The following is a 27,712-nucleotide window of genomic DNA, read 5'->3' as shown; positions in this document are numbered from 1 at the left end:
AAAGCTCAATATTTAGTTGAACCCTGGGTCGAATTGAAACAATAGCTGTTGATGACTTCGCAAATGCTACATAGGCCTAAATGGTATCATTGATGATATATGACTATATATTACATTTCATTTGCTCTGTTAAACCTAACCTTTGGAATGACTTCGACAGCAAAAGTGAATCTATTTAGTTATTAAGAGATCTCTCAATAGTCATTCTCATGATAGCACATAATTGGTAATAGTCAGTGACAAATATCAAGGCTAGGCTTGGTAAAAACCCTGGATGGGAGACCAAATGGATAGCTGTAGATATATCAACTCTCCAGTAGGAGGTGCTGCCCAGCCTATGTTTTTTTTTCTGATAGTGGATATAACCTTGAAGATCTGACGTTGTTTCAAAGGTACAAATTCAACATATTTTATACAAGGTTCATCTGTTCAAAATTGGTTACCATGATGACATAATCCTGTGGTTGAAATGCCACTCTCAAAACAATGTTGATTACTTTTTTTAAATCCAATGTATTTTCCACGTAGATTCCACGTCACAATACGTTGACAAATTACATTGAAACAACATTGATTCAAACAGTTTGTGCCCAGTGGGTACTGGTTTGATACCCTGCGTAAATTGCGAAACCAAACTCCTGCTTGCTTGCTAAATGTCAACAGTAAAGAGATTCCTTAAAAGTAGCTGCTTTCCGCTGAGGAGTGATGTTCTCGCGTTGTTTTTTACTGCCTCGATTCACACTTACTATGATACTACACAAGGCAAATGTTTGACAAGTGACACCTAAAATGAGTGCTTGAATGCTCCTGAATGAATGTGTACCAACACCTTGTACTGTGTCCTCCCCCTCCATCCTTCTTCCCACCTCTGCAGACAGTCACACAGGAGCCAGTCCTGAAACCAACGAAGCATTAGCATCTTAAAGAACATCCTAAGGAACATCATATCCCATGCCATCCATCCATCCTGACCCCCCACTCCAATGCCCACACACACAATATCCCACATTTTCAGTAGCACAATTTTAGAAAGGCATTCTACTTAGTGATACAGACTGTGGAGTCTTCCCTCTCCACACCCCTTGATGAGATCCACGGCCCAATGACTTGAAACACTATATAGCCTAGACTCTTAGCTTTGGCACCACATTTTTTCATGGAAATGGCCTTGTCACAATCCAACCCATTGTAACCATATTGTTCAGGGACATTGCAACTGCCAGTATATAATAAATCCCAAGCTCTTTTGTGCTTGCGCTGTAAAGAGCTCCCTTCATTGCCTTCCTCTCACACATATTTTTTCTGTCACACACCTACACACGCAGTGCTTAATTTGTAAATCGGGAGGTGCCGGAACAAAAAGTGAGCACTAGAGGGGGGTGACCTGGGGAGTTCTGAGGTACCGGAACGCATGAGGAAAAACTCACCTTTATAATAAAGCATTGCATGCATATCATCACATTTACGTAGTGGCATAGAGCAGTAGAGTAGAGGCACTTACAGAAGTTGCACACATGGGATTATTTTTTTGTGGCCTAGTGTCCGGGAAATGTTGGGCCTTTTATAAACGCATGTCATGCAATTCTACGTCATTTTACATGACTGGAGACTTTGGCATAATCTTTTTTAATTCTGTAAGGAAATAAATGATGAAGTGCAACACTGGAGAGATGAGAGTTGCAGGCTCTTGTCTATCAGAGCAGAGAGATAATTTACATTTTTACATTTGAGTCATTTAGCAGACGCTCTTATCCAGAGCGACTTACAGTTAGTGAGTGCATACATTTTCATACTGGCCCCCCGTAGGAAACAAACCCACAACCCTGGCGTTGCAAGCGCCATGCTCTACCAACTGAGCTACAGGGGACCTATCTATGGGTGGAACGGGAGAGAGGGGCAGATGCAATACAACCGAGGCAAAGGCTTTCGATATGATGTTAATCTCATTCTAGTTATGTGAGAGATACTGGCGCGCTTCTCACACAGCCACGGCCATGCGTTGGTCTCAAACATAGGTTAGTTACAATGTTGCGCAAACCATAAACCCAGGCCGGCCCAACCCAAATCAACTCTTAGAATATTAGTCCCGGGCTAAAATGGACTTTTTCACATTACGTTTTTTTTGTAGGGGCAGGAGAATTAGCTAATGAACTTTGATTGCTTTTATGTTTATTTATTTTTACATTGCAAAAAGTGAAAATTAAGCACTGCACACGCCATATGTTATTATCAAGGTATAAAATGCAGAATTTTGTTAGGAATATCGTTTGATCATAGAAAGGCTTGGCTGTTAATGAACTGATACGCAAAACGATGCCGGATTCAAAACTTAGAATTTTTCAATTTAAATTATTATATAAAATTCTTGCTACCAATAGAATGTTATTTGTATGGGGGATACAATCTTCCCAGCTCTGCAGATTTGGCTGTGAAGAGACAGAATCATTAGATCATTTTGTTTTGGTACTGTCCATTTGTAGCTTGTTTCTGGACACAGGTCCAGGAATGGCTGAAGGATTGCAATATTTGCATGGAGCTGACCCTGCAGATAGCACTACTGGGTGATCTGAAAAGTCATAGTCAATTGATCAATACTATAATAATACTTTTAGCAAAAAAATATATTTTCAATTCACAAACTGTAGAAACAATGAGGATAGAAAGGTTCAGAACTTTTGTAAAACATCACAGTACAGTTGAAAAATATATGGCAAATAGAAATCCAATATGGATGATGTTAAGAGATAGATGGGAGGTGTTGAATGGAGCTGAAGGATGGGACTAATAACAACAAGATAACTAGTGTAAGACATGCTGTGTCCATAATAAGTATATAGGTTATATATTGTGAGCTTTTGTGAAAGAGCACAGTTAGAAAGATATGGCATATAGAAGCATACCAGATGGACATCATGAAAATGATCGGAGGAAGTTCAGGAGTAAAAACAAACAAAATATAATTATTGACTGTGTCCATAAAATGTATATAGTATGTATATGCATGAAGTAGAGGCCTAAGCATTGTTGTTCACTAGTTTACTCCAATTAGGGAAGGGATGGTGGGGTTGGAAAGTAATAAAGGGAAATATGCGTATATATGTATGTATATATATATGTATGTACATGCGTATATGTATGTATGTGTATATATATACAGTGGGGAAAAAAAGTATTTAGTCAGCCACCAATTGTGCAAGTTCTCCCACTTAAAAAGATGAGAGAGGCCTGTAATTTTCATCATAGGTACACATCAACTATGACAGACAAAATGAGGAAAAAAAATCCAGAAAATCACATTGTAGGATTTTTAATGAATTTATTTGCAAGTTATGGTGGAAAATAAGTATTTGGTCAATAACAAAAGTTTCTCAATACTTTGTTATATACCCTTTGTTGGCAATGACACAGGTCAAACGTTTTCTGTAAGTCTTCACAAGGTTTTCACAAACTGTTGCTGGTATTTTGGCCCATTCCTCCATGCAGATCTCCTCTAGAGCAGTGATGTTTTGGGGCTGTCGCTGGGCAACACAGACTTTCAACTCCCTCCAAAGATTTTCTATGGGGTTGAGATCTGGAGACTGGCTAGGCCACTCCAGGACCTTGAAATGCTTCTTACGAAGCCACTCCTTCGTTGCCCGGGCAGTGTGTTTGGGATCATTGTCATGCTGAAAGACCCAGCCACGTTTCATCTTCAATGCCCTTGCTGATGGAAGGAGGTTTTCACTCAAAATCTCACGATACATGGCCCCATTCATTCTTTCCTTTACACAGATCAGTCGTCCTGGTCCCTTTGCAGAAAAACAGCCCCAAAGCATGATGTTTCCACCCCCATGCTTCACAGTAGGTATGGTGTTCTTTGGATGCAACTCAGCATTCTTTGTCCTCCAAACACGACGAGTTGAGTTTTTACCAAAAAGTTCTATTTTGGTTTCATCTGACCATATGACATTCTCCCAATCCTCTTCTGGGTCATCCAAAGGCACTCTAGCAAACTTCAGACGGGCCTGGACATGTACTGGCTTAAGCAGGGGGACTGCAGGATTTGAGTCCCTGGCGGCGTAGTGTGTTACTGATGGTAGGCTTTGTTACTTTGGTCCCAGCTCTCTGCAGGTCATTCACTAGGTCCCCCCCATGTGGTTCTGGGATTTTTGCTCACCGTTCTTGTGATCATTTTGACCCCACGGGGTGAGCTCTTGCGTGGAGCCCCAGATCGAGGGAGATTATCAGTTGTCTTGTATGTCTTCCATTTCCTAATAATTGCTCCCACAGTTGATTTCTTCAAACCAAGCTGCTTACCTATTGTAGATTCAGTCTTCCCAGCCTGGTGCAGGTCTACAATTTTGTTTCTGGTGTCCTTTGACAGCTCTTTGGTCTTGGCCATAGTGGAGTTTGGAGTGTGACTGTTTGAGGTTGTGGACAGGTGTCTTTTATACGGATAACAAGTTCAAACAGGTGCCATTAATACAGGTAACGAGTGGAGGACAGAGGAGCCTCTTAAAGAAGAAGTTACAGGTCTGTGAGAGCCAGAAATCTTGCTTGTTTGTAGGTGACCAAATACTTATTTTCCACCATAATTTGCAAATAAATTCATAAAAAATCCTACAATGTGATTTTCTGGAATTTCTTTTCTCAATTTGTCTGTCATAGTTGACGTGTACCTATGATGAAAATTACAGGCCTCTCTCATCTTTTTAAGTGGGAGAACATGCACAATTGGTGGCTGACTAAATACTTTTTTCCCCCACTGTATATATATATATATATATATATATATATATATATATGAGAAAAAAAAACATATGGGGGATTGGAAGTGATGCAGACAACTACATTGATGGAAGTTACAATCTATTTGCAATATTAAAGCTGATCTACCCCCTAAAAAAAAAAAAAAAAAAGTATATTAGTTATAGGTTGGGAGCTTTTGTGAAATAGCACAGTTAGAGAGATATGGCATATAGAAGCAAACCGGATGGACATCATGAAAATTATCGGAGAGGTTGAGGGTAGAGGAAGTTCAGGAGTAAAAACAAACAAAATAGAATTCTTGTAAAATTGACAGTGTCCATAAAATGTATATACAGTGGGGGAAAAAAGTATTTAGTCAGCCACCAATTGTGCAAGTTCTCCCACTTAAAAAGATGAGAGAGGCCTGTAATTTTCATCATAGGTACACGTCAACTATGACAGACAAAATTAGAAAAAAAATCCAGAAAATCACATTGTAGGATTTTTAATGAATTTATTTGCAAATTATGGTGGAAAATAAGTATTTGGTCAATAACAAAAGTTTCTCAATACTTTGTTATATACCCTTTGTTGGCAATGACACAGGTCAAACGTTTTCTGTAAGTCTTCACAAGGTTTTCACACACTGTTGCTGGTATTTTGGCCCATTCCTCCATGCAGATCTCCTCTAGAGCAGTGAAGTTTTGGGGCTGTCGCTGGGCAACACAGACTTTCAACTCCCCTCCAAAGATTTTCTATGTGGTTGAGATCTGGAGACTGGCTAGGCCACTCCAGGACCTTGAAATGCTTCTTACGAAGCCACTCCTTCGTTGCCCGGGCGGTGTGTTTGGGATCATTGTCATGCTGAAAGACCCAGCCACGTTTCATCTTCAATGCCCTTGCTGATGGAAGGAGGTTTTCACTCAAAATCTCACGATACATGGCCCCATTCATTCTTTCCTTTACACGGATCAGTCGTCCTGGTCCCTTTGCAGAAAAACAGCCCCAAAGCATGATGTTTCCACCCCCATGGTGTTCTTTGGATGCAACTCAGCATTCTTTGTCCTCCAAACACGACGAGTTTAGTTTTTACCAAAAAGTTATATTTTGGTTTCATCTGACCATATGACATTCTCCCAATCCTCTTCTGGATCATCCAAATGCACTCTAGCAAACTTCAGACGGGCCTGGACATGTACTGGCTTAAGCAGGGGGACACGTCTGGCACTGCAGGATTTGAGTCCCTGGCAGCGTAGTGTGTTACTGATGGTAGGCTTTGTTACTTTGGTCACAGCTCTCTGCAGGTCATTCACTAGGTCCCCCCGTGTGGTTCTGGGATTTTTGCTCACCGTTCTTGTGATCATTTTGACCCCACGGGGTGAGATCTTGCGTGGAGCCCCAGATCGAGGGAGATTATCAGTGGTCTTGTATGTCTTCCATTTCCTAATAATTGCTCCCACAGTTGATTTCTTCAAACCAAGCTGCTTACCTATTGCAGATTCAGTCTTCCCAGCCTGGTGCAGGTCTACAATTTTTTTTCTGGTGTCCTTTGACAGCTCTTTGGTCTCGGCCATAGTGGAGTTTGGAGTGTGACTGTTTGAGGTTGTGGACAGGTGTCTTTTATACTGATAACAAGTTCAAACAGGTGCCATTAATACAGGTAATGAGTGGAAGACAGAGGAGCCTCTTAAAGAAGAAGTTACAGGTCTGTGAGAGCCAGAAATCTTGCTTGTTTGTAGGTGACCAAATACTTATTTTCCACCATAATTTGCAAATATATTCATTAAAAATCCTACAATGTGATTTTCTGGAATTTTTTTTCTCAATTTGTCTGTCATAGTTGACGTGTACCTATGATGAAAATTACAGGCCTCTCATCTTTTTAAGTGGGAGAACTTGCACAATTGGTGGCTGACTAAATACTTTTTTCCCCCACTGTATGTATTGATATGGAGGCTACGTGTGCCATTTTAAAATTGATGTAGTTACGTCCTTAAGCTGTTCTTGTCTATTAATGTTCTGTATTATGTAACGTTTCATGTTTTGTGTGGACCCCAGGAAGAGTAGCTGCTGCTTTTGCAACAGCTAATTGGGATCCTAATAAAATACCAAAATACCAAAATCCCCCAAAGGCAGCCATACTGTGTATGAACCACTCGGGACAAAGAAGTACCTGCACAGGAAAATAAAGTTATTATATTATTTTCTATTCTATTCGTAGTTTAAGCCTTTCCCGCACCTCTCTGATTCAGAGGGGTTGGGTTAAATGCGGAAGACACATTTCAGTTGAATGCATTCAGTTGTACAACTGACTAGGTATCCCCCTTTCCCTTTCAATCATAGTATGGAGGCAGCAGAGTTATAATTATTCTCTTTGAGGAGTACATTGTAATTACAGAGCGAAGTTACAGGTCTGTGAGAGCCAGAAATCTTGCTTGTTTGTAGGTGACCAAATACTTATTTTCCACCATAATTTGCAAATAAATTCATAAAAAATCCTACAATGTGATTTTCTGGAAAAAAAATTCTCAATTTGTCTGTCACGTATGATGAAAATTACAGGCCTATCTCATCTTTTTAAGTGGGAGAACTTGCACAATTGGTGGCTGACTAAATACTTTTTTTCCCCACTGTAGTATGTACAGTGGGGAGAACAAGTATTTGATACACTGCCGATTTTGCAGGTTTTCCTACTTACAAAGCATGTAGAGGTCTGTCATTTTTATCATAGGTACACTTCAACTGTGAGAGACGGAATCTAAAACAAAAATCCAGAAAATCACATTGTATGATTTTTAAGTAATTCATTTGCATTTTATTGCATGACATAAGTATTTGATCACCTACCAACCAGTAAGAATTCCGTCTCTCACAGACCTGTTAGTTTTTCTTTAAGAAGCCCTCCTGTTCTCCACTCATTACCTGTATTAACTGCACCTGTTTGAACTCGTTACCTGTATAAAAGACACCTGTCCACACACTCAATCAAACAGACTCCAACCTCTCCACAATGGCCAAGACCAGAGAGCTGTGTAAGGACATCAGGGATAAAATTGTAGACCTGCACAAGGCTGGGATGGGCTACAGGACAATAGGAAAGCAGCTTGGTGAGAAGGCAACAACTGTTGGCGCAATTATTAGAAAATGGAAGAAGTTCAAGATGACGGTCAATCACCCTCGGTCTGGGGCTCCATGCAAGATCTCACCTCGTGGGGCATCAATGATCATGAGGAAGGTGAGGGATCAGCCCAGAACTACACGGCAGGACCTGGTCAATGACCTGAAGAGAGCTAGGACCACAGTCTCAAAGAAAACCATTAGTAACACACTACGCCGTCATGGATTAAAATCCTGCAGTGCACGCAAGGTCCCCCTGCTCAAGCCAGCGCATGTCCAGGCCCATCTGAAGTTTGCCAATGACCATCTGGATGATCCAGAGGAGGAATGGGAGAAGGTCATGTGGTCTGATGAGACAAAAATAGAGCTTTTTGGTCTAAACTCCACTTGCCGTGTTTGGAGGAAGAAGAAGGATGAGTACAACCCCAAGAACACCATCCCAACCGTGAAGCATGGAAGTGGAAACATCATTCTTTAGGGATGCTTTTCTGCAAAGGGGACAGGACGACTGCACCATATTGAGGGGAGGATGGATGGGGCCAACAACCTCCTTCCCTCAGTAAGAGCATTGAAGATGGGTCGTGGCTGGATCTTCCAGCATGAAAACGACCCGAAACACACAGCCAGGGCAACTAAGGAGGGCTCCATAAGAAGCATCTCAAGGTCCTGGAGTGGCCTAGCCAGTCTCCAGACCTGAACCCAATAGAAAATCTTTGGAGGGAGCTGAAAGTCAGTATTGCCCAGCGACAGCCCCGAAACCTGAAGGATCTGGTGAAGGTCTGTATGGAGGAGTGGGCCAAAATCCCTGCTGCAGTGTGTGCAAACCTGGTCAAGACCTACAGGAAACGTATGATCTCTGTAATTGCAAACAAAGGTTTCTGTACCAAATGTTAAGTTCTGCTTTTCTGATGTATCAAATGCTTATGTCATGCAATAAAATGCAAATTAATTTTCTTAAAAATCATACAATGTGATTTTCTGGATTTTTGTTTTAGATTCTGTCTCTCACAGTTGAAGTGTACCTATGATAAAAATTACAGACCTCTACATGCTTTGTAAGTAGGAAAATCTGCAAAATCGGCAGTGTATCAAATACTTGTTCTCCCCACTGTATGTATGTATGTGTATATATGTATGTATGTGTATATATGTATGTATATATGTATGTGTTTATATGTATGTATGTGTATATATGTATGTATATATATGTATGTATGTGTATATATGTATGTATGTGTATATATGGATGTATGTGTATATATATATATTTGCGAGAAAAAAAGAAAAAAAAAGAAAGACTTGGCTATTTCTAAGACTCTGTATGATACACTAGATGAACATCTCTTTACAAAATCATGGGCATTAATATGGAGTTGGTACCCCCTTTGCTGCTATAACAGCCTCCACTCTTCTGGGAAGGCTTTCCACTAGATGTTGGAACATTGCTGCGGGGACTTGCTTCCATTCAGCCACAAGAGCATTAGTGAGGTCGGCAATGATGTCGGGAGCGATTAGGCCTGGCTCGCAGTCAGCGTTCCAATTCATCACAAAGGTGTTCGATGGGGTTGAGGTCAGGGCTCTGTGCAGGCCAGTCAAGTTCTTCCACACCGATCTCAACAAACCATTTCTGTATGGACCTCGCTTTGTGCACGGGGGCATTGTCATGCTGAAACAGGAAAGGGCCACAAATGAACTGACTTGTTGGAAAGGTGGCATCCTATGACAGTGTCACATTGAAAGTCACAGTACGGGCCATTCTACTGCCAATGTTTGTCAATGGAGATTGCATGGCTGTGTGCTCAATTTTATACACCTGTCAGCAACGGGTGTGGCTGAAATAGCCGAATTCACCAATTTGAAGAGGTGTCCACATACTTTTTGTCAGTAATGTAACCCAACAATGATATTTTTCCCGGTTTATCTCAGAGAAGCTATACTTATCCGAAGTCACCATAACCTGCAAGCCTACCTCATATCACCGTGGCAGTAAGTGACTGTCCAGGGACGCATCATGAGCCTTCAGCCAGCTCTAACAGACTCCTGGCAGCCAGGGTAATGTTTATTAAAAAATTGACAAACAGGGAGGGACAGCCTGGACTTGTCCAATAAGAAATGCACATTTATTTATTTTGTTGCCAAATGTTTTAAAACATTTTCCTTTGTGTGCCCTAATGAACACAACCTAGGAGTGGATATCATGACAGCATCATGGACTACCCCCAGGGCACTAGACAGCTGACAAGTGTGCTTATGACACAGCCAGGCAGGAAAAGCATCATAATCGGTCGGTAGGGTAACTCTTGGCCAGACATTAAAGAACAAGCCTGCCCTGCACACTCTCCGAGTGGTGGGTTGTTGTAGGTAATAGTTCACAGGTGGGTTGCGTGCCAATGTGGGCCGTTCTTGACAGATGTGTTCACTACTTCGCTCTCAGTTTCGTAACGTTGTAGTGTGCCATGAGAACCAGAGCTAGATTCTCAAAGTAGACTATAGTGGCAGGCAGGTCAGTACAAAATCTGGAGAATGGGGTGGGGTGGGTTGGTCTTACATTTGCTGTTACAATAACTTGTGTAGGTGGCCAGGCGCCAGGGTTCCCATGAATGGACACCATTTTGGTTAAATAAGTTTGTTTTCTGTCTGACAGTACTGTGATGTTGACGGTCATGCGGTAAATGTCAAAGTGAAGAACTGGGGTCATATGAATCTAGGTCTCAGGCAGGTGGTTGGGTCTATTAATGTAAGCGAGAAAGGTAAAGTGTCTCTCCATCTATGCACACTGAACTTTGTGTACAATTTGAAAGCGTCACGGGAGAATTGTTGCTCGTGTTATCAGTCACACCCCAGCTTGAGATTAAGGGGATTATCTTTTGATAAGGCTTTGAAAATAGATATGGTATTGTTCCAATCAGGTACTGCGCAATCTTCACAACTGTCAATCATCCACCCACTCACTCACCTTGACCCAAATACCATAGAGAACTCCTACATAAGTACCGCACACTGATTGTTCAATAGCAGTCTTCTTAGAGGCAAACCAGATACCTTGCATCCTGTCAAGGTGTACAGGTGTGTGTATCAAAGTATGTATAATAATGCAAATAAACTTTGATTTGTCCATTCTTTATTACATTATAAAAACAAAGTGCTGCTGATAAAGAACAGAACTATTTACTTGCAAATGAACCAAGAAAGAAAAAAAAGAAAAATAATTTATGATACATCAACAAAAATATATACAAAGAAATCTATATAGTTGCTTCTGAGAATCCAAACAAATTGTCAGGTTTGAGACCTGGTCGAGGTAGGTACAGTAAATCATAGGCTTTTAACAAAACGTATAAAACATTGTACGAGTCGACAACAGAATGAGTTTCAAGGCATGAGAACGGCATTATTTAACAATAACACAGCAAATTCCTACCAACAGGTCGGGCTTTAAAGTTTGTGAGTAAATGGAAGAAGTCTAATTGGATAAATGTGTTAAGACATTAATTATATTTTTTGCAATTAATGGCAATAATTGGCATACATTACATTCAACCCCTTATTAGAATTCAAACTTTGGATCCAGCCCAAAATAAAAATAAACCCGCAAGAGAACAACCAAGTTCATAACATATGGGGGAATGTGGAAGAGGCCGTATTCAAGTTGCATGTTTCACTAACAAATGGCTGCTCAATTTGATATAGGTTACTCTACAAAATAGACTGTTACATGTAGTCTACTTTATGAACAATGACTTTGGCAAATCGCTAGGACAATAAAAGACAAACATTTTACTGGGCTGAATGTGGACCTATTGCGCCAAACCAAACTTTTTTACTCAACCATATTTTACTCTCTCTCTCAACAACATTCACTTCTTCTTGAACAGTCACTGCAGGGGATGGATGCCACCATGCATTGAGTGTGTGCAGCATCAAGTCTGAAGTCCAGAAAGGTCTTCTCAAACCAGTCTATTGAAATGTCTCTAAATGTTTTTGTGCTGCACCTCGTCTCCTCTGTCCCACCATTACCTCCTGAGCTGCTCCAGTTTAGCTTTGAGCTGCTCCTGCCCGTCTCGGAGCTTGTCTCGCTTGGCGTTCAGTCTCTGGCCCTCCAGCTCCAGGCTGCGGATGCTGTCGCGTGCCTTCTTCAGGATGACCACCTTGGAGGCCTTGTCGTTATTGGACAGCTCGGGCACGTTGTCCCTGAGCCGCAGAAAGCAGTTCTTCAGCTCGTTGCGCCGCTGCCTCTCCATCACGTTGTGGGTGTGCCTCCTCTCCTCTTCGTCCTCCACGTCCGGTGACTGCCTAGAGGAGCTGGACTGGTGGTGACTGCTGGGGTGGTGGCGGGACGAGCGGCCCGACGAGCCGTGGTGGTGGTGTCGGTCGGAGGCCCGGGACCGCTTGTGGTGGGAGCCCGAGGAGGCGGACGAGAGCTCTGGGCGGAGGGGCGATGCGGGGCAGGGGGCAGCGTAGTTGTGCTGCAGCTGGATCTCCAGGTGTTGTCGCTTGATGGCGCGCCGTTGCCGCCGGCTCTCCTCTGCCGACTGGGAGGAGGGACTGGCGGTCCTCTTCACTGTCACTACGTCTATCTCCTCCTCTGTGGAGAGGGAATCCACAAGAGATTGGGTTAGCAGTCAATTCCGATAACATTTGAACAACTGCATTTCAGATGCCTTGGCTTTAGACTAACACATTTTTAACTGCGACTTTCTGGGCAATGTTGCCAACTTTTCTTCTACGTTGTTTATGATTTTGTATTGCAAGCTTGCATAACAAATAGCCTAACTTGTGTTGTTCGTTTTTGCAGAAGCTCTTGAGAAATAGTATTGAACTGTGCAAGAAAAACTTGGTCCTAATGTAAATTCCCTTAAGAAATTAAGGCATTTAAAAAGCATGCATGAGGAGGTAAACTGCATGATGTGTCACTACCTAAGTCAAATGGCCTAAAGTCACTTTCTAACAGTTCCTCTTAACATTAAAGCAAATAACTAAATAAAAATCACTCACACATGCTATTGTAACCTTTTCGTTTACAAGCCCAGCTTAGCCAAGGAGGACCAACTCACCAGTATCGCTAGCACTGCTCCCATACGTTGAGAATTCGCCTCCTGCTGAGCCGTAGTCGGAGGTCGACTCGCTGCCTTGCTCCTGACGGTCCTGGCTGTCCAATAGTAAATCCTCATTCTCCAAAGCTTGGCACGCGAGCGCCGCGGTGTGGCAGTCCAGTGTGGAGCCGGCAATTTCCTCAAAAATTCTTGTGTCTATGTCCGAGAGCAGCGGGCTGCTGGAGAGCACAGATGATAGCTTCTCCTCCATAGATTTATCACTGAGGCAATGCCACAAACAGTCGTCGGACTCCTCTGGCTGTTGGTCCTTTGTCGTGGATGCACTGCCATCATACAACATGTCAAAATTCCAATTTAGTTGCGGGTCTTGATCCTCCAGGAGTATGTCAGAGACGTAGCTTAACTGGTCCTCCTTGGAAAGTGGTTTGGCATTGAGTCCAGCCTTCAGCGGAGGGGACTGGGGTGGCGTGGGGAGTGACTGTAGGTCCTTCATCAAGCTCTGGCAGAATTCATCATCAAATAAGAGAGGCTCCGAATAGAACCAGTCTTGCGACTGAGAGAAACTCTGCAGCATTTTGGAAGAATCTGGGAAGAGGGAAAATAAAACGTGTTTAAAAAAATAAAATAAAGAACCCTAGAACGCACAACTGCAAAAAAGTATGCACTTGTGATGAAAGTTCTCTAACTTAGTGATGCTCTTAGTACTCCAACTGCAAGCACAACCTTTTATTCATGTTTACATCCTTCACCCGCCCCAATGACGGTGGTCATCAACCAGTTTTTATCCCCATGACATCATTTAAACAGCTGGGGAGCTCAACGTCTCCAAATTTGCATTTTCCTCCTCAAGTAAAGTTCGAATTTGCCTAAGTAAAGATCAACTAGGTTACAATTCAAAGACTGGGCGAGATGACTGCAGATAAAGTTAATTCACTGGCTATTGCGAAAATGTGCCTTCTCTTGAGCAATCAAGCACACAGCTCTTTAGTAGTTTCACTCATTATATATGTATAACACATCATTGGTTCCACTGCAGTTTGAGATCAACTTCTCTCCCACTCAGATTCACATTTCACGTTTTGTATTAGTCGTATGAACGGGATATACACCGTACGTATACACAAACGAAATGCTAACGTTACTTGTCGGTTCGTTCTCGACGATGCAACAATAAGAAATAATTAAAGATAAGAATACGAACACCTTAAATGGCTCAGCAGAATAAAATAAACATTTTAGCATTAGTGGGCTGGCTATAATACAGGAATGCACAATTTATAGTCACATTTACACGTGTGTTGAAAAAGGGGCGATTGTGGGACACCTTTTTTAAATTGGGCAGTATTTAGCAATAACATTTCTGCAATATCATACGCACATGTATATCAACTGCAATGCATCTACCACAGCTAGCTGAATAACTGAGCGTTTAGTTGAGCATTTAAATACCGGAGAAGGGAGCCAAAGAAGGATGCTGAAAAACCGTCCACACTTGTCGCCGCTCAACTCAATCGTAAATCGTGGCTCAAATACCAGTAGACCTTTTAAAGGGCTGAAGAGGTGCAGTTACCATTAGCAAGCAGTAGGCTAGCAGAACAGAGAAAGGCTATGGCCGAACTAGGCTAACGTTACATATGGGCGTTCAACCTGGACATTTAATTTGATTAGTTAATCTGATTTTTTTTAAGTAGCCTAGTAACGTTATGCATCGACAGTTGCACATTAAAATTAATGTGTCGACGTACATTACAATGCCAACATTTTAGTAATGGTTTAGAACAAGTTTATTTATTTTTTTAAATCGCCAAAATAAAGACAATTGAGGTTAAAACCATTCATGCATAATAAATGTCCCTTTCATGCATGCTGTCATCTCGTTTGAAATATAGCTGTTTTTAAACATCTGGTAGCGAGCTAGTTAGACAAGCTACCAAAAAAAATCCTGCTAAATTACCGGCATGTGAAAAAAAACCACGTGAAAAAAACCATGTGAAATAAACTGTAACCCCGTAAATATAAACTCTTACCTTTACTCTTTCAGGGGGTGAGAAAAAAACAGAACACGTCTTTTCGTGACTTGATAAATTCCAACGAAATTAAACAGAGATAAACTAATGTAATTATTCTACTGTCTGTAAAAGTACTGAAGGTCCGCTGCGTTTTAATCTAGCTACCATACCTCACGCACTATACCAGATCGATCCGTGGGTGGGTGTGGCGGCGAGACCGATTTCAATATATACGACCACCGCACAGCAGTATCCTTCCACAGCCCACAATCGCGCCAAAATGTAAAAATCTATATGGGACATTATAATTAAAATATTCTACTGCCATTATAATGTTTATTGGGTATAAGTCCGTATGCATCTGCTCGGAAAATACGGGGATAAAACACACACCTAAAAACGTGTTATAAGGAAAGATCTATATCGTCTGGAGACGCGGATGGATCTACTCTCCATGCGCATTATGGAATTCCAAGAAAATGGAGGCGGGCTGGGTACAAATTTACACGTGTGTTCTCACAAAAGCCGGGTGTCTCGCCTGGTTCGTAGTAGCAATGCGGCATCTTCAGTTCTATGATATGAGAATGAGTTTATGGCCACGTCGGACATTTCAAAGCAATTCACTAGCCAGCCCAGGCATGCAACATATATTATTTGCATGTTTGTACACCTAAGAAAATGAAACGCCAAACTATGATGCCGAATCTATTAATTAAAATACTACATAATAGTAATGATTTACACTGTTTAACCTTGCGAAAATGGAAGTCGCGGATATCCTACTATAGTATTCACATTAGTTACATAAGGAAACGCGAAACTCTGTGGGAAATCACAGATTAGATAATCCATTATATTGACCAGATACTTTAGTGGCCGCTTGAACAATGAAAAGAAACGTCTTCAAAAATGGAAGACAGTCTGGAGGAGGAAAGATCATGTGGGACCATTCTAGCCAATAAGAGGTCAGATACGCGTGCGCAACCGTTTCCACTAGTTACCACATCCACAAAGTAAAAATAGGCTATATCGTAAAAATTCATGAAAACCAAAATGTGCTTTTTGGTTCTAATTCAGGGATAGGGTTAGGCATAAGGTTAGCAGTGTGGTTACGGTTAGGTTTAACATCACATTTTAAGAAGATACATTGTAGAGATAGGCTGGGTTTATGACTTTGTGGCTGTGGTAACTAGCGAAGACCAGGCACAACTCCGTAATAAAGTGTTTTTTGTCAAAGTTGCCAGGATGTCACGTCTCCTACTTATATCAGTACGCTCGTAACAACCTAATCATTACGAAACTTATATTCGATCAAATAAGGCACATGTAGCAAATAAGCCATTACATGTTTTGTTAACCAAATTCTACACTCTCATTGACCTCCATACAAAAACTCGCCTGCTGGAGAAGACAGATTTTGGGCCCAGTTACCTCTCTCGCTTCGCCTCTTACTCTCTGGGGGAATGCACTGCGTAGAACAGGGTTCTTCAATTCCGGTCCTGGAGGGCCGAAACACCTCTGTTTTTCATCCTCTCCTTCTAATCAGGGGCTAATTCAGACCTGGGACACCAGGTGAGTGCAATTAACTACCAGGTAGAAATAAAAAACAGAAGTGTTTCGGCCCTCCAGGACCGGAATTGAAGAACCCTGGCGCAGAACAAGGAGTAGGTGCAGCCAGAGCTATAGGGGGAGAGCATCCCCAATCGCGCAGCAGGGGACGTACAGTCAGCCCCAGTTCATGTGAGCGCTTGTACATTGCATCTGTTACAACTGCATCTGTTACAACTATTTCATATTTCTACTAATTCAACTAATTCACATTTCTTGCTAAAATGTACTGGATGGATTCATTTGATAGACACAAGAGTTGTATTCTGTTACTGTAGGCTACTTTATACCAAACACTGTATTTTATCAATGGACCATGGCTTAGATCTTAATAAATTCAATAACTTTTATCCATCTACTTTCTATACGTATGCCATTCCCAATACAATACACTGAGGATCTTTGCACAAACGCTTGCCAAACAAATTCAGAGTAAAACTTTACTTTCGGACTCCAACTACCAATTAACGTGACAGGGTCGGATGATGGTTTGGTTAGATCACTGGAACAAGCACATGAAAGGCCATAAACGTTCCTCTTTCCGTTTGCCAAAAGTTTATAGACAGAAAAATGCTCTATGGAAAATAACATTTGAGTTATCATTATGTTATGAGAGAACAGAGACTACTTGTTCAAGCTGTTCAGAATCCTTATAAGAAGTTGTGAGAACATCTCTAGCTGAGGGCCAATGATTTAGATATTATAGGAGGCTTGTCTTAACTTGAGGTCTGTAACATCCTAACATTTTCTTGTCAGTGACTTAATAGTAAAGAAAGGTTTCTTTCTGTGTAATGGATAAACTTTTTTGGGGGAGGGGGTGGGTGAATGTCAGTGTACATTTCTACTTGGGCCCGTTTTGATGTGGTGGGCGCTACGTGTGGTTGTCATGCTTTGTGGTATACATCAGAGAAACCAGTCTCTGTTGGGAATATATTAAAGTCCACTCGATAGCATTGCTGGCAGGCAGCTAACCCAGCAATAGCTCCCATATTTTTTATTTAACCTTTTATTTAACTAGGCATGTCAGTTAAGAACAAATTCTTATTTACAATGACGGCCATATGCCTACACTCGTATAATTTTAAAAACGATCTATAACCTTAAAGGGTTCTTCGGCTGTCCCCATAGGATAATCCTTTGAAGAACCCCTTTTGGTTGCAGGTAGAACCCTTTTGGCTTCCACGTATAACCCTTTCTACAGAGGGTTCTAGATTGAACCCAAATGTGTTCTACCTGCAACCAAAAATGGGTTCTCCTTTAAGGTTATAGATAGTAGCTTTTTTCTAAGAGTGTATAGAATGATATGGAAACACAATAGAACAGTTTGTTATAGGGTCGTAGCGCAGAATCATGTGAATTAAACACAGACTGTCATTGTTCCATTATTGTTTCAATGGTTTAACGGAAACCATTTGTCACAAAATGTACACAGACATTTGTTAACTGTACATCCCATATTGGAACTGGACAATGTTGGCGAGTGAAACGCTGATTGTGCATATAGCTGTGTAGCAAGGGTGGGGTAGGTAGGAGTTTACATGACTTAGCAGACAAAGGCTACTGATCTTTGTTTGCACACATGAATAGAGAAAGTTATGATGGATGACAGCTGGGATAACGCAGTTGACATAATCACAGATAGGGCATTGTAGTGGCATTTACCATACTGGGGCTCCCAGACGCATATAGGCCGACGTGTTCCACTTACTGCTGCGGTCAATGTGGTCATTTCTTTGCAGTGGAGCCTTGAATATACCCCAGACAACACAGAAGAACATGGATGCGTTTCTAAATTCCCTTTGCCCTTCGTGTCTGTGAACAAAATCTTTACGTTGAATACATATCAGAAAGCAATAGGACAGTGATTTGCATTGTGATGACCTGATGAAGATGAAATGGTTGAATAGATTGTCACAATAAACATTTGAGATATTTAGTATAATAGAGATTTCTTATTCGCTGATGAGTACTTGGATATCCACCCTGCACAAAGTCATTGTATGTGCCAAGTATGTATGTTCTATCCCTTTGTATTGTGAGGACAATGAAAGCATGAGTAGGACAATGTGACACTTTCACCATAGTGGCAAGGGAACATCAACATCATCTTGCTGTTGATCTCTGCCACACGTCAGTGTTCTCCTGATTCCGACTGTTTCTGAGAAAAGGGTGACCCCTCTGCCCCTTCTTCCACGTCAGTTTCTGTAAGACACCAGAGAACGGTTCCTCACCCCCAGCCTTGCGGCCTGATTTGGCGAGGGAAGGGTCCCTCGTAACCTTGTGACATCTCCTCTGTGTCCACCGATAGTGCAGCAAAGAGAGAGAAGGAGGGGGGGCGACGAGGAAGGCGTTTGAGATGAAAACCACCAGTTAACGTTTCTGTTCTTTTAAAGAAATCTGCCATTTCAACATCGTCGGCCTCAACGAGTCTGCTATGGGCAGGGGTTCAGGGGAAATGGGTTGTGTCCCTTGTGGCTTTGCGATAGGGGGCCGTGTGGGGGACACAGATACCCCTACAGAGTGATCCAGGGTATTCCTCTACAGATTACCACACTGGATTTCCCTATCTCGTTGGTGGCAGCATGCAACTGATTCTTCTTGGGAAATGAAGTAAATAGGCCCACACGTGTCCTTTGGAATCTGCTTTCTCCAGAGGAGACAGGGAATGTCAAACACAACACCAAATTGTCTATTGTTGGACAAAGTTTAATGAGCTGAAAAGCCCACTCGTGCCATTTTAGATTTTTTTTAAATTAATGAGACATGAATTGATACTTTGAGAATGTCACATGAAAATGATCATCTTGACCCCATGGACTGTCAGTTCCTCCATTACGCCATCTATGAATTTGAGTGTGCATTTCTTCAGCTGCAGCCTTTAGCCTTCTAGCAAACCAAGTGGCTGCCGTTTTTTTGTTGTTGTAATTAATGAGTGGGCCTTTAATGTCAATACGAGCTTGGATAATTCTTGTGTTGGCTGAAAGAGTGTGTAAGATTCTGGCCCGAAATGAACACTCTTGTTCAACTTCATATCTATGGTGGTAATGTTACTAAGATATGGGAAGTGCACAGGACAGGAAAAAAAAGAATCATGACTAAGTTAAGAGAAATTAAGAGGAAGGAGCTGTCTAAACTGAAGGCTACAAAGACATTTTCGCTTCCTCGTTTTCTTAATTTAGGCTCGATCTTAAAAGAACAGGACCTTTAAATGTGTCAAAAGACTCAAGATGTACGGTACTATCTATAGTTTGCTAGGGTTAATTTAGATGTTACTCTTTTGTATAATATAGGCTCGATCTTAAAAGAACAGGACCTTTAAATGTGTCAAAAGACTCAAGATGTACGGTACTATCTATAGTTTGCTAGGGTTAATTTAGATGTTACTCTTTTGTAAAATCGCAGCTTTAGCTCAAAATGAATTACTATGAGCATTTGTAAGCAGTTGTGACAAAGGAGGAGATGGGACATAGTATTAGTCAGTGAGTACACCAAGTTTTCAGGACGTTTTAGTGACCACCCCTACTCCCTTCTACCATGGAGAGACACCACAAGAGGAACAGAGGGGCACAGTGTTGGAATGAGAAACAGACCCCTGACTCATTCGCAATCAGCCGTCCCCTGCAGCACACACACACACACACAGACACACACACAGACACACACACAGGGCCCCCAGTTGCTGAGCTCAACATCTGTTTCTGCACACATGGAGTGCTCCCCTCACTGACTGTGTCTGTCACTATAAGACTTCCCTGTTTCTCAGAGTCGGGAGTTGATAGAGGAGCCTTTGGACTACATGGAACTCAAGTTACAAGTTGTCATTACAGTTTGTAGGTTGGGTCTCACGAAATCACATAATTGTAGCACATGGAACATGGGTGGTCATCTAAATACACACACACATTGAAATATATCATTGACAATATCATAGTATCATATGTATTTAACAGTATATACTCCCAACAAGAACAGTTAATAATCCAAAGAAGACATATTGATGTATCAACTAATTCATGAATTTGTTAGTTGGCAGGCACATTGATGGCGGTAGATTCCCTTTTTGAGTTATTATATAGAACATTCAGGGTGAGGGCACTGATCCCAAACTGCGCCCAGTACACACACAAACACGCAGAGAGAAAGAGAGAAACAGTGCTCCTGACTGGGGGAGAGATGAAGGAAAGAGGAGGAAGACAGACAGACAGACAGGGCTTCAGGGGTGGTCACATGGATTACACGTGTGATGATGTGGGAGAAAGGGGGGAAAAAAAGGACTGCAGGATTCTTGGCAAGTAAAGGGGTTCTTCTTCCGTGAATCCTAAAGGGTAATATTACTAGGAACTCTGCAACTGTGGCGAGAAAAAGGGCTGAGCAAAGAGAGGGGGGAACAGAGAGAGAGAGAGAGAGAGTGTGGGTGGTGGGAGCAGAGAGAAAGAGAGACAGAAAGAGAGAGGTTACTAGTGGTGGAAGAACTCAGAGTCTGGAGCAATACCATAGTATTTATTTTTAGGACTGCACTGACATAGAGACAGAGAGAAAGAACGAGGGAAAAGAGAGGGGGAGGGGGGAGGGGGGAAGAGAGGGAACGGAGAGCTGTTCCAGATGCCAGAGGAGTCTTATGACTGTATGTTCAGCGTGGCACATTGCTGCCTAGCGTTATGCGAGTCCTCGCCATATAGGGCAAAGCGCTAGTCAGTTGGTGCCCGCACTTGACCCAAAACCTGACACCATGCGTGCCAGCGACATTCACAAACCCAGTCATTCATGTGGTGAAGTTCTGAGAAACACTGGGGCTAGTCTTATATGGCAAACTTCAGCTGCCGCGAGTGTCATGAAATGTAACAGCGTGTGTGTGCTGCTATATGGGCCAGATGAAATATGGCTTGCCAATGAAACTATGCACATAGGGGCATTGCCAATTCAATTTATTACAAGCCTCAATTCATTATGAAACTCAATTATGGACAATCAAGAAAAATGAAATATTGGCAGCGGTGAAAACTGAAATGATGTATGGCACCGCACATGATGACAGAAATGAATTGGATATCAATCATTCATATGAATATGTATAAAATGTGTCCAATATCAATAAAATGCATAGAAAGCTGTATGGAGTTCCGTTTAACAAATTATTCTGAGAGTAAGAACATTTATTGTGAGAGTTCACCTGAGTTCTTCCATGAATGGGAGGGTCAGGGAACCAAATTCTCATGACCCACTGAACTCCTAGCATTTCACAGCCTGTTTCACACTGAGAGTGAAGAGGGGCCCAATGGACACTCCAACCTAGCCCTGCTGGACACTCTCGCCTTGCAATGTGATTCCAAATAATGAAAAAAATGTATGCTCTTTAGCATTTCGCCATAGCTTTCCATTTCTTTATTACTACAATAACTTTCTTCTACATGGATACAATTTATATGTTGCAAAAGAGGAGTAAGCTCAAATGCCAATTGGTAATTACTCTTTATGCAACATAAAAACTTGACTTGACTTACATGACTTAAGCCCTTGGCTCCTATAATAAGCGTAGGCTGTTGACGAATGTCCTCCATCTCACATAAAAACTTAATCCATGTAAAAGTTATTCTGAAATGAAGTAATATAGAAGCGGAAAAAATATATGTCAAAATGGAACAACGGTGGCCTGTGTCAAATAAATCTATATGAAGAATGGGGGGAAATTAAAAGCTGTAAGTGAAACCGACGTCAGTGTGCTGCTAACAGTATAGCTTCATCGACTTTCCCTGTCCCCATACCAGACTCTAACCAGTGGTCTTCTGATCGCAAACACACGTGACCGTCCTACTTGACAATGTACCAATCGCTTGAGCTATTGAAAATGATTCAATTCAATAGCTCCATTGGCAACATTTCAAGCTAGCTGTGAAGTGAGCTTACGGCACGTTCTTATTTCTGTTACATAAACTCTCTAAGAACATAAACTCTCCTACTTTTGCACCTGACTGTATCTCGACTGTAATTTGTTGCCATAGGAGGAAGGAGTCACTGGATGCTTCCCAAATGGCACCATGTTACCTACATAGTGCAATTCTTTTCACCAGAGCTCTATGGCCACTCGGCAAAGGTAGTGCGCTATATAGGGAATAGATTGCCATTTGGAACACACACTAGTCCCTATATAGCGCACTACTTTTGTCGAGTGCCCATAGAGCTGTGGTCAAAAGAAGTTCACAGCAACCACCATCCCCTACAGTTATCTCATGGCACTCAATGCTGCCACAAAGGACCCCTGCCCCCCATCACACCTGGGTGCTATCCATCTCTCACCTACTCATGCGCATACCCAAGACCATTAGCCAATCAATGCAGCTTTAGTTTCATCCACTGTTCAATTGCTGGCCTGAATGCCCTCTTGCATCCCTGAAAGACCCCCAAGCCAACACAGCAATCAATGCGGAATGCATTGAGAATTAAGGGTAAGTAAGCTGTTTTTAAATGTTTACCCCCCCCCCCACTACCTCTGTCTTTTCTCTCTCTCTCCGAACACTCTTCCCTCTGTTTAGAAGAGGGGGTGAAGTCTGAATAATCTGTGGTGTGGTCACTTTGTGTAGTCCCCCATCTAGGGATTCATTCAAGATTAGCCTCATAGATTACAAGGATACCCAAAGTCAAATAGCACTTTAAATGCAATTTGATTCGCCTGGAAAATCTATTGTCATAGCGATGTTTGTCATGGATCCAAATCCTTGTCATAGATTTCCAATGATGTAAGCGCTTGATATGCAACACTCGTCCATGCAGAACTTTTGTTGTTGTTGGTCTAAACGCCACAATCACCACCACTATAAAATGACTGGCAAGTGAAGCGTTTGCACTGCTCCTGCAGTAAATAATCTTTGTACGGCCAAGTGCGCATTTGTCCACTATGTGTGCACTTGGTAGTACAAAATATATGACATGTCCCCTGTAGCTCAGTTGGTAGAGCATGGCGCTTGCAACGCCAGGGTTTTGGGTTCGTTTCCCACAGGGGGCCAGTATGAAAATGTATGCACTCACTAACTGTAAGTCGCTCTGGATAAGAGCGCCTGCTAAATGACTAAAATGTAAATATGGATGACATGCTTGATTTATTTAATTGTAACACTGGAGTTAGATGATGAGTTTCTGGCTTAGGAAACATACAGACCGCATAGGTTTTCTTTGTGTCTCACTCTACATTTTCAAAATGAAAACAAAAGTATATGACTAACTAACTGGAGAGACCCATTACCCTTAGAGGCCCCTTTAAAGCTTCATTCATTCACAAGGCCCAATTTAGCCTGGTGTTAATGTAGTGTGAAATGTAGGCCATTCATCGCCTATCTGTTCAAATAAATTGTCATATTTTTCTCTCTGTGTGTTCAGTTGCTGTGTGACTTTGAAGAGTAAGATAGCTGTGAAAATGATGTTTTGTGTCTGTCACAGGGAAGTGACTGAAGTCAAAGTTGTAACAGTAGCTTTTTTGAAGTCAGCAAATCCTCTATAGGCTATACTTTCCCTTCCTTTCTCCATCCTCTATACCTATGCCTTAGAGCAGTAGTTCTCAACCTGGGGTACTAGGACCCCTGGGGGTACCTGGTCTATCCACAGGGGGTCCTTGGGAAGACTCATAAGAACATAGGCCGAATGATCAGTTGCACATGAGGGGGTACTTTGGGCAGAACAAATTGTGATTGGGGGTTCATTAACCTCTACGGGATCGGTGTCCCTTATACGGGACGGTTGAGCTAATGTGATTAGCTTGACTGTTGTAAGTAACAGCAAACTTTCCAGGACATAGACATGTCTTAAATGGGCAGAAAGCTTACATTCTTGTTAATCTAACTGCACTGTCCAATTTACAGTAGCTATTACGGTGAAAGAATACCATGCTATTGTTTGAGGAGAGTGCACAACAACAAAAAATGTATCACGGCAACTGGTATGATACATTCACCTCTGAAGGTAAATAATGTACTTACATTCAGTAATTTTGCTCTAATTTGTCATCCTAAGGTTCCCAGAGATAAATTGTAGCATAGTTTTGTTTGATAAAATCAATTTTTATATTCAAATGTAGGAACTGGGTTCTACAGTTTGAACCCCTGCTGTCTCTGGCTCCACACCCACCCCGCCTGGCCATCTAGATGTGTGAAAGTTAGTGTATAAGCTAATGATCCATCATGTATGACATTCCTGGGAGTGTGTAAACTTACAAAAATGATATGGTAATACAAAATGTATGTTCTCTATAGTTATGTACTTGAAAATGTATCAATTGACCAATTCGGCACATTTGGGCAGACTTGATACAAAATAGTCCAGCATTGCAATGCTTCACTGGATCAATCTGAAACTTTGCACACACACTGCTGCAATGTAGTGGCCACAATCTAAATTGCGCCTAAACTGCAATATTATATCGTGGCCTTTCTCTTGCATTTCAAAGATGATGGAACAAAAAAAAGAAAAGAAAACATGTTTTTTTTTTTGTATTATCTTTTACCAGATCTAATGTGTTATATTCTCCTACATTAATTTCACTTTTCCACAAACTTCGAAGTGTTTCCTTCCAAATGGTATCAAGAATATGCATATCCTTGCTTCAGGTCCTGAGCTACAGTCCGTTAGATTTGGGTATGTCATTTTAGGTGAAAATTTAAAGAAAGGGTCCAATCCTTAACTAAAATTGGTTGAGAATCACTTCCTTTTGAGTGTCCATTTGAAATAGTGGTCACTGAATCATATCATAGACAACCCGATCCTCTCTCACAGTCCAAATACGCCGGCCGTGATGGGCATGAGCCAGATTTACTGACATTGCCTTTCCTTTCACCAGACTCTGGGTCATACAGCTCCCAGCTAAGCTCGAAAAAACATCCGCAACTTTTCAAAGCCGTTTGCTTAGCGCCCCTCATGCTCTTGTGTGGATGATTGCATCACAATCCAGTCGGCAGGATGTGGGAGTTAGAGGCCAAGCTTCCAGTGAATACATGCAATGGAAAAGCAATTCCAGCAGTAGACTCCCCAGGGAATTAGTATTGGATGAGTGTAACTACGGAATAATGCATTTGTACAGGCATATTGTGGGTCAACATTGGGCCCCCGTTTAAAAATAAGGCTTTCAAGAGCAAGATGGCTCATACAGTGAGGGAAAAAAGTATTTGATCCCCTGCTGATTTTGTACATTTGTCCACTGACAAAGACATGATCAGTCTATAATTTTAATGGTAGGTTTATTTGAACAGTGAGAGACAGAATAACAACAAAAAAATCCAGAAAAACACGTCAAAAATGTTATAAATTGATTTGCATTTTAATGAGGGAAATAAGTATTTGACCCCTCTGCAAAACATGACTTAGTACTTGGTGGCAAAACCCTTGTTGGCAATCACAGAGGTCAGACGTTTCTTGTAGTTGGCCACCAGGTTTACACACATCTCAGGAGGGATTTTGTTCCACTCCTCTTTGCAGATCTTCTCCAAGTCATTAAGGTTTCGAGTCTGACGTTTGGCAACTCGAACCTTCAGCTCCCTCCACAGATTTTCTATGGAATTAAGGTCTGGAGACTGGCTAGGCCACGCCAGGACCTTAATGTGCTGCTTCTTGAACCACTCCTTTGTTGCCTCTGTAGCTCAGCTGGTAGAGCACGGCGCTTGTAACGCCAAGGTAGTGGGTTCGATCCCCGGGACCACCCATACACAAAAATGTATGCACGCATGACTGTAAGTCGCTTTGGATAAAAGCGTCTGCTAAATGGCATATTATTATTATTATATTGCCATGGCCGTGTGTTTTGGGTCATTGTCATGCTGGAATGCCCATCCACGACCAATTTTCAATGCCCTGGCTGAGGGAAGGAGGTTCTCACCCAAGATTTGACGGTACATGGCCCGTCCATCGTCCCTTTGATGCGGTGAAGTTGTCCTGTCCCCTTAGCAGAAAAACACCCCCAAAGCATAATGTTCCCACCTCCATGTTTGATGGTGGGGATGGTGTTCTTGGGGTCATAGGCAGCATTCCTCCTCCTCCAAACACGGCGAGTTGAGTATATGCCAAAGAGCTCGATTTTGGTCTCATCTGACCACAACACTTTCACCCAGTTCTTGGCAAACTTCAGACGGCCCTGTATATATGCTTTCTTGAGCAGGGGGACCTTGCGGGCGCTGCAGGATTTCAGTCCTTCACGGCGTAGTGTGTTACCAATTGTTTTCTTGGTGACTATGGTCCCAGCTGCCTTGAGATCATTGACAGGATCCTCCCGTGTAGTTCTGGGCTGATTCCTCACCGTTCTTATGATCATTGCAACTCCACGAGGTGAGATCTTGCTTGGAGCCCCAGGCCGAGGGAGATTGACAGTACTTTTGTGTTTCTTCCATTTGCGAATAATCGCACCAAATGTTGTCACCTTCTCACCAAGCTGCTTGGCGATGGTCATGTAGCTCATTCCAGCCTTGTGTAGGTCTACAATCTTGTCCCTGACATCCTTGGAGAGCTCTTTGGTCTTGGCCATGGTGGAGAATCTGATTGATTGATTGCTTCTATGGACAGGTGTCTTTTATACAGGTAACAAGCTGAGATTAGGAGCACTGCCTTTAAGAGTGTGCTCCTAATCTCAGCTCGTTACCTGTATAAAAGACACCTGGGAGCCAGAAATCTTTCTGATTGAGAGGGGGTCAAATACTTATTTCCCTCATTAAAATGCAAATCAATTTATAACATTTCTGACATGCGTTTTTCTGGATTTTTTTGTTGTTATTCTGTCTCTCACTGTTCAAATAAACCTACCATTAAAATTATAGACATATCATTTCTTTGTCAGTGGGCAAACGTACAAAATCAGCAGGGGATGAAATACTTTTTTCCCCTCACTGTAGATACGTGGCTGTGACACATATACAGGAAGTTACACACAATAATGTTATTCAGCTGTCTAGGATGGTATTTCACTCTTTTTTTTTATTATCACAATTATTAGAGTACTCAGTGTGGTATATTGAAAGAACTGGAGCTCCCCCTTGTGGCAAAAAAATGAAACCTCAGATCATTTGGAAAGGATATTGAACAGTAAGCCTACTTCGACAAAGACATCACTGAAAAGAGACCACTATAGGCAGCCCTACAGTGATCATTTGGTTGTCCTTAGGCTATTACACATGCGCTTGTAGAGGAAGTGTGGTGCAGTAGACTTGTTTTTTATCACTCACATTC

The 27,712-nt window shown here is 41.9% G+C and overlaps 1 protein-coding gene across 1 annotated transcript; it reads right to left on the bottom strand.

Annotated features, from left to right (window-relative positions):
* Nucleotides 1–10,944: 10,944 nt before the first annotated feature.
* Nucleotides 10,945–15,423, bottom strand: mych (myelocytomatosis oncogene homolog). The gene is made up of 3 exons (XM_041888809.2): nt 14,927–15,423; nt 12,900–13,484; nt 10,945–12,430 (listed from the first exon to the last, which is right to left on the bottom strand). The coding sequence occupies exons 2-3, from the start codon at nt 13,471–13,473 to the stop codon at nt 11,859–11,861; spliced, it is 1,146 nt and encodes a 381-aa protein (XP_041744743.1). The 5' UTR covers nt 13,474–13,484; nt 14,927–15,423; the 3' UTR covers nt 10,945–11,858.
* Nucleotides 15,424–27,712: the final 12,289 nt, after the last annotated feature.

The sequence above is a fragment of the Coregonus clupeaformis genome, chromosome 10 (assembly GCF_020615455.1).
Source record: "Coregonus clupeaformis isolate EN_2021a chromosome 10, ASM2061545v1, whole genome shotgun sequence".
Classification (NCBI taxonomy): domain Eukaryota; kingdom Metazoa; phylum Chordata; class Actinopteri; order Salmoniformes; family Salmonidae; genus Coregonus; species Coregonus clupeaformis.
Note: the sequence above shows the minus strand (reverse complement) of the source record. Positions and strands in the feature narration are given on the sequence as shown.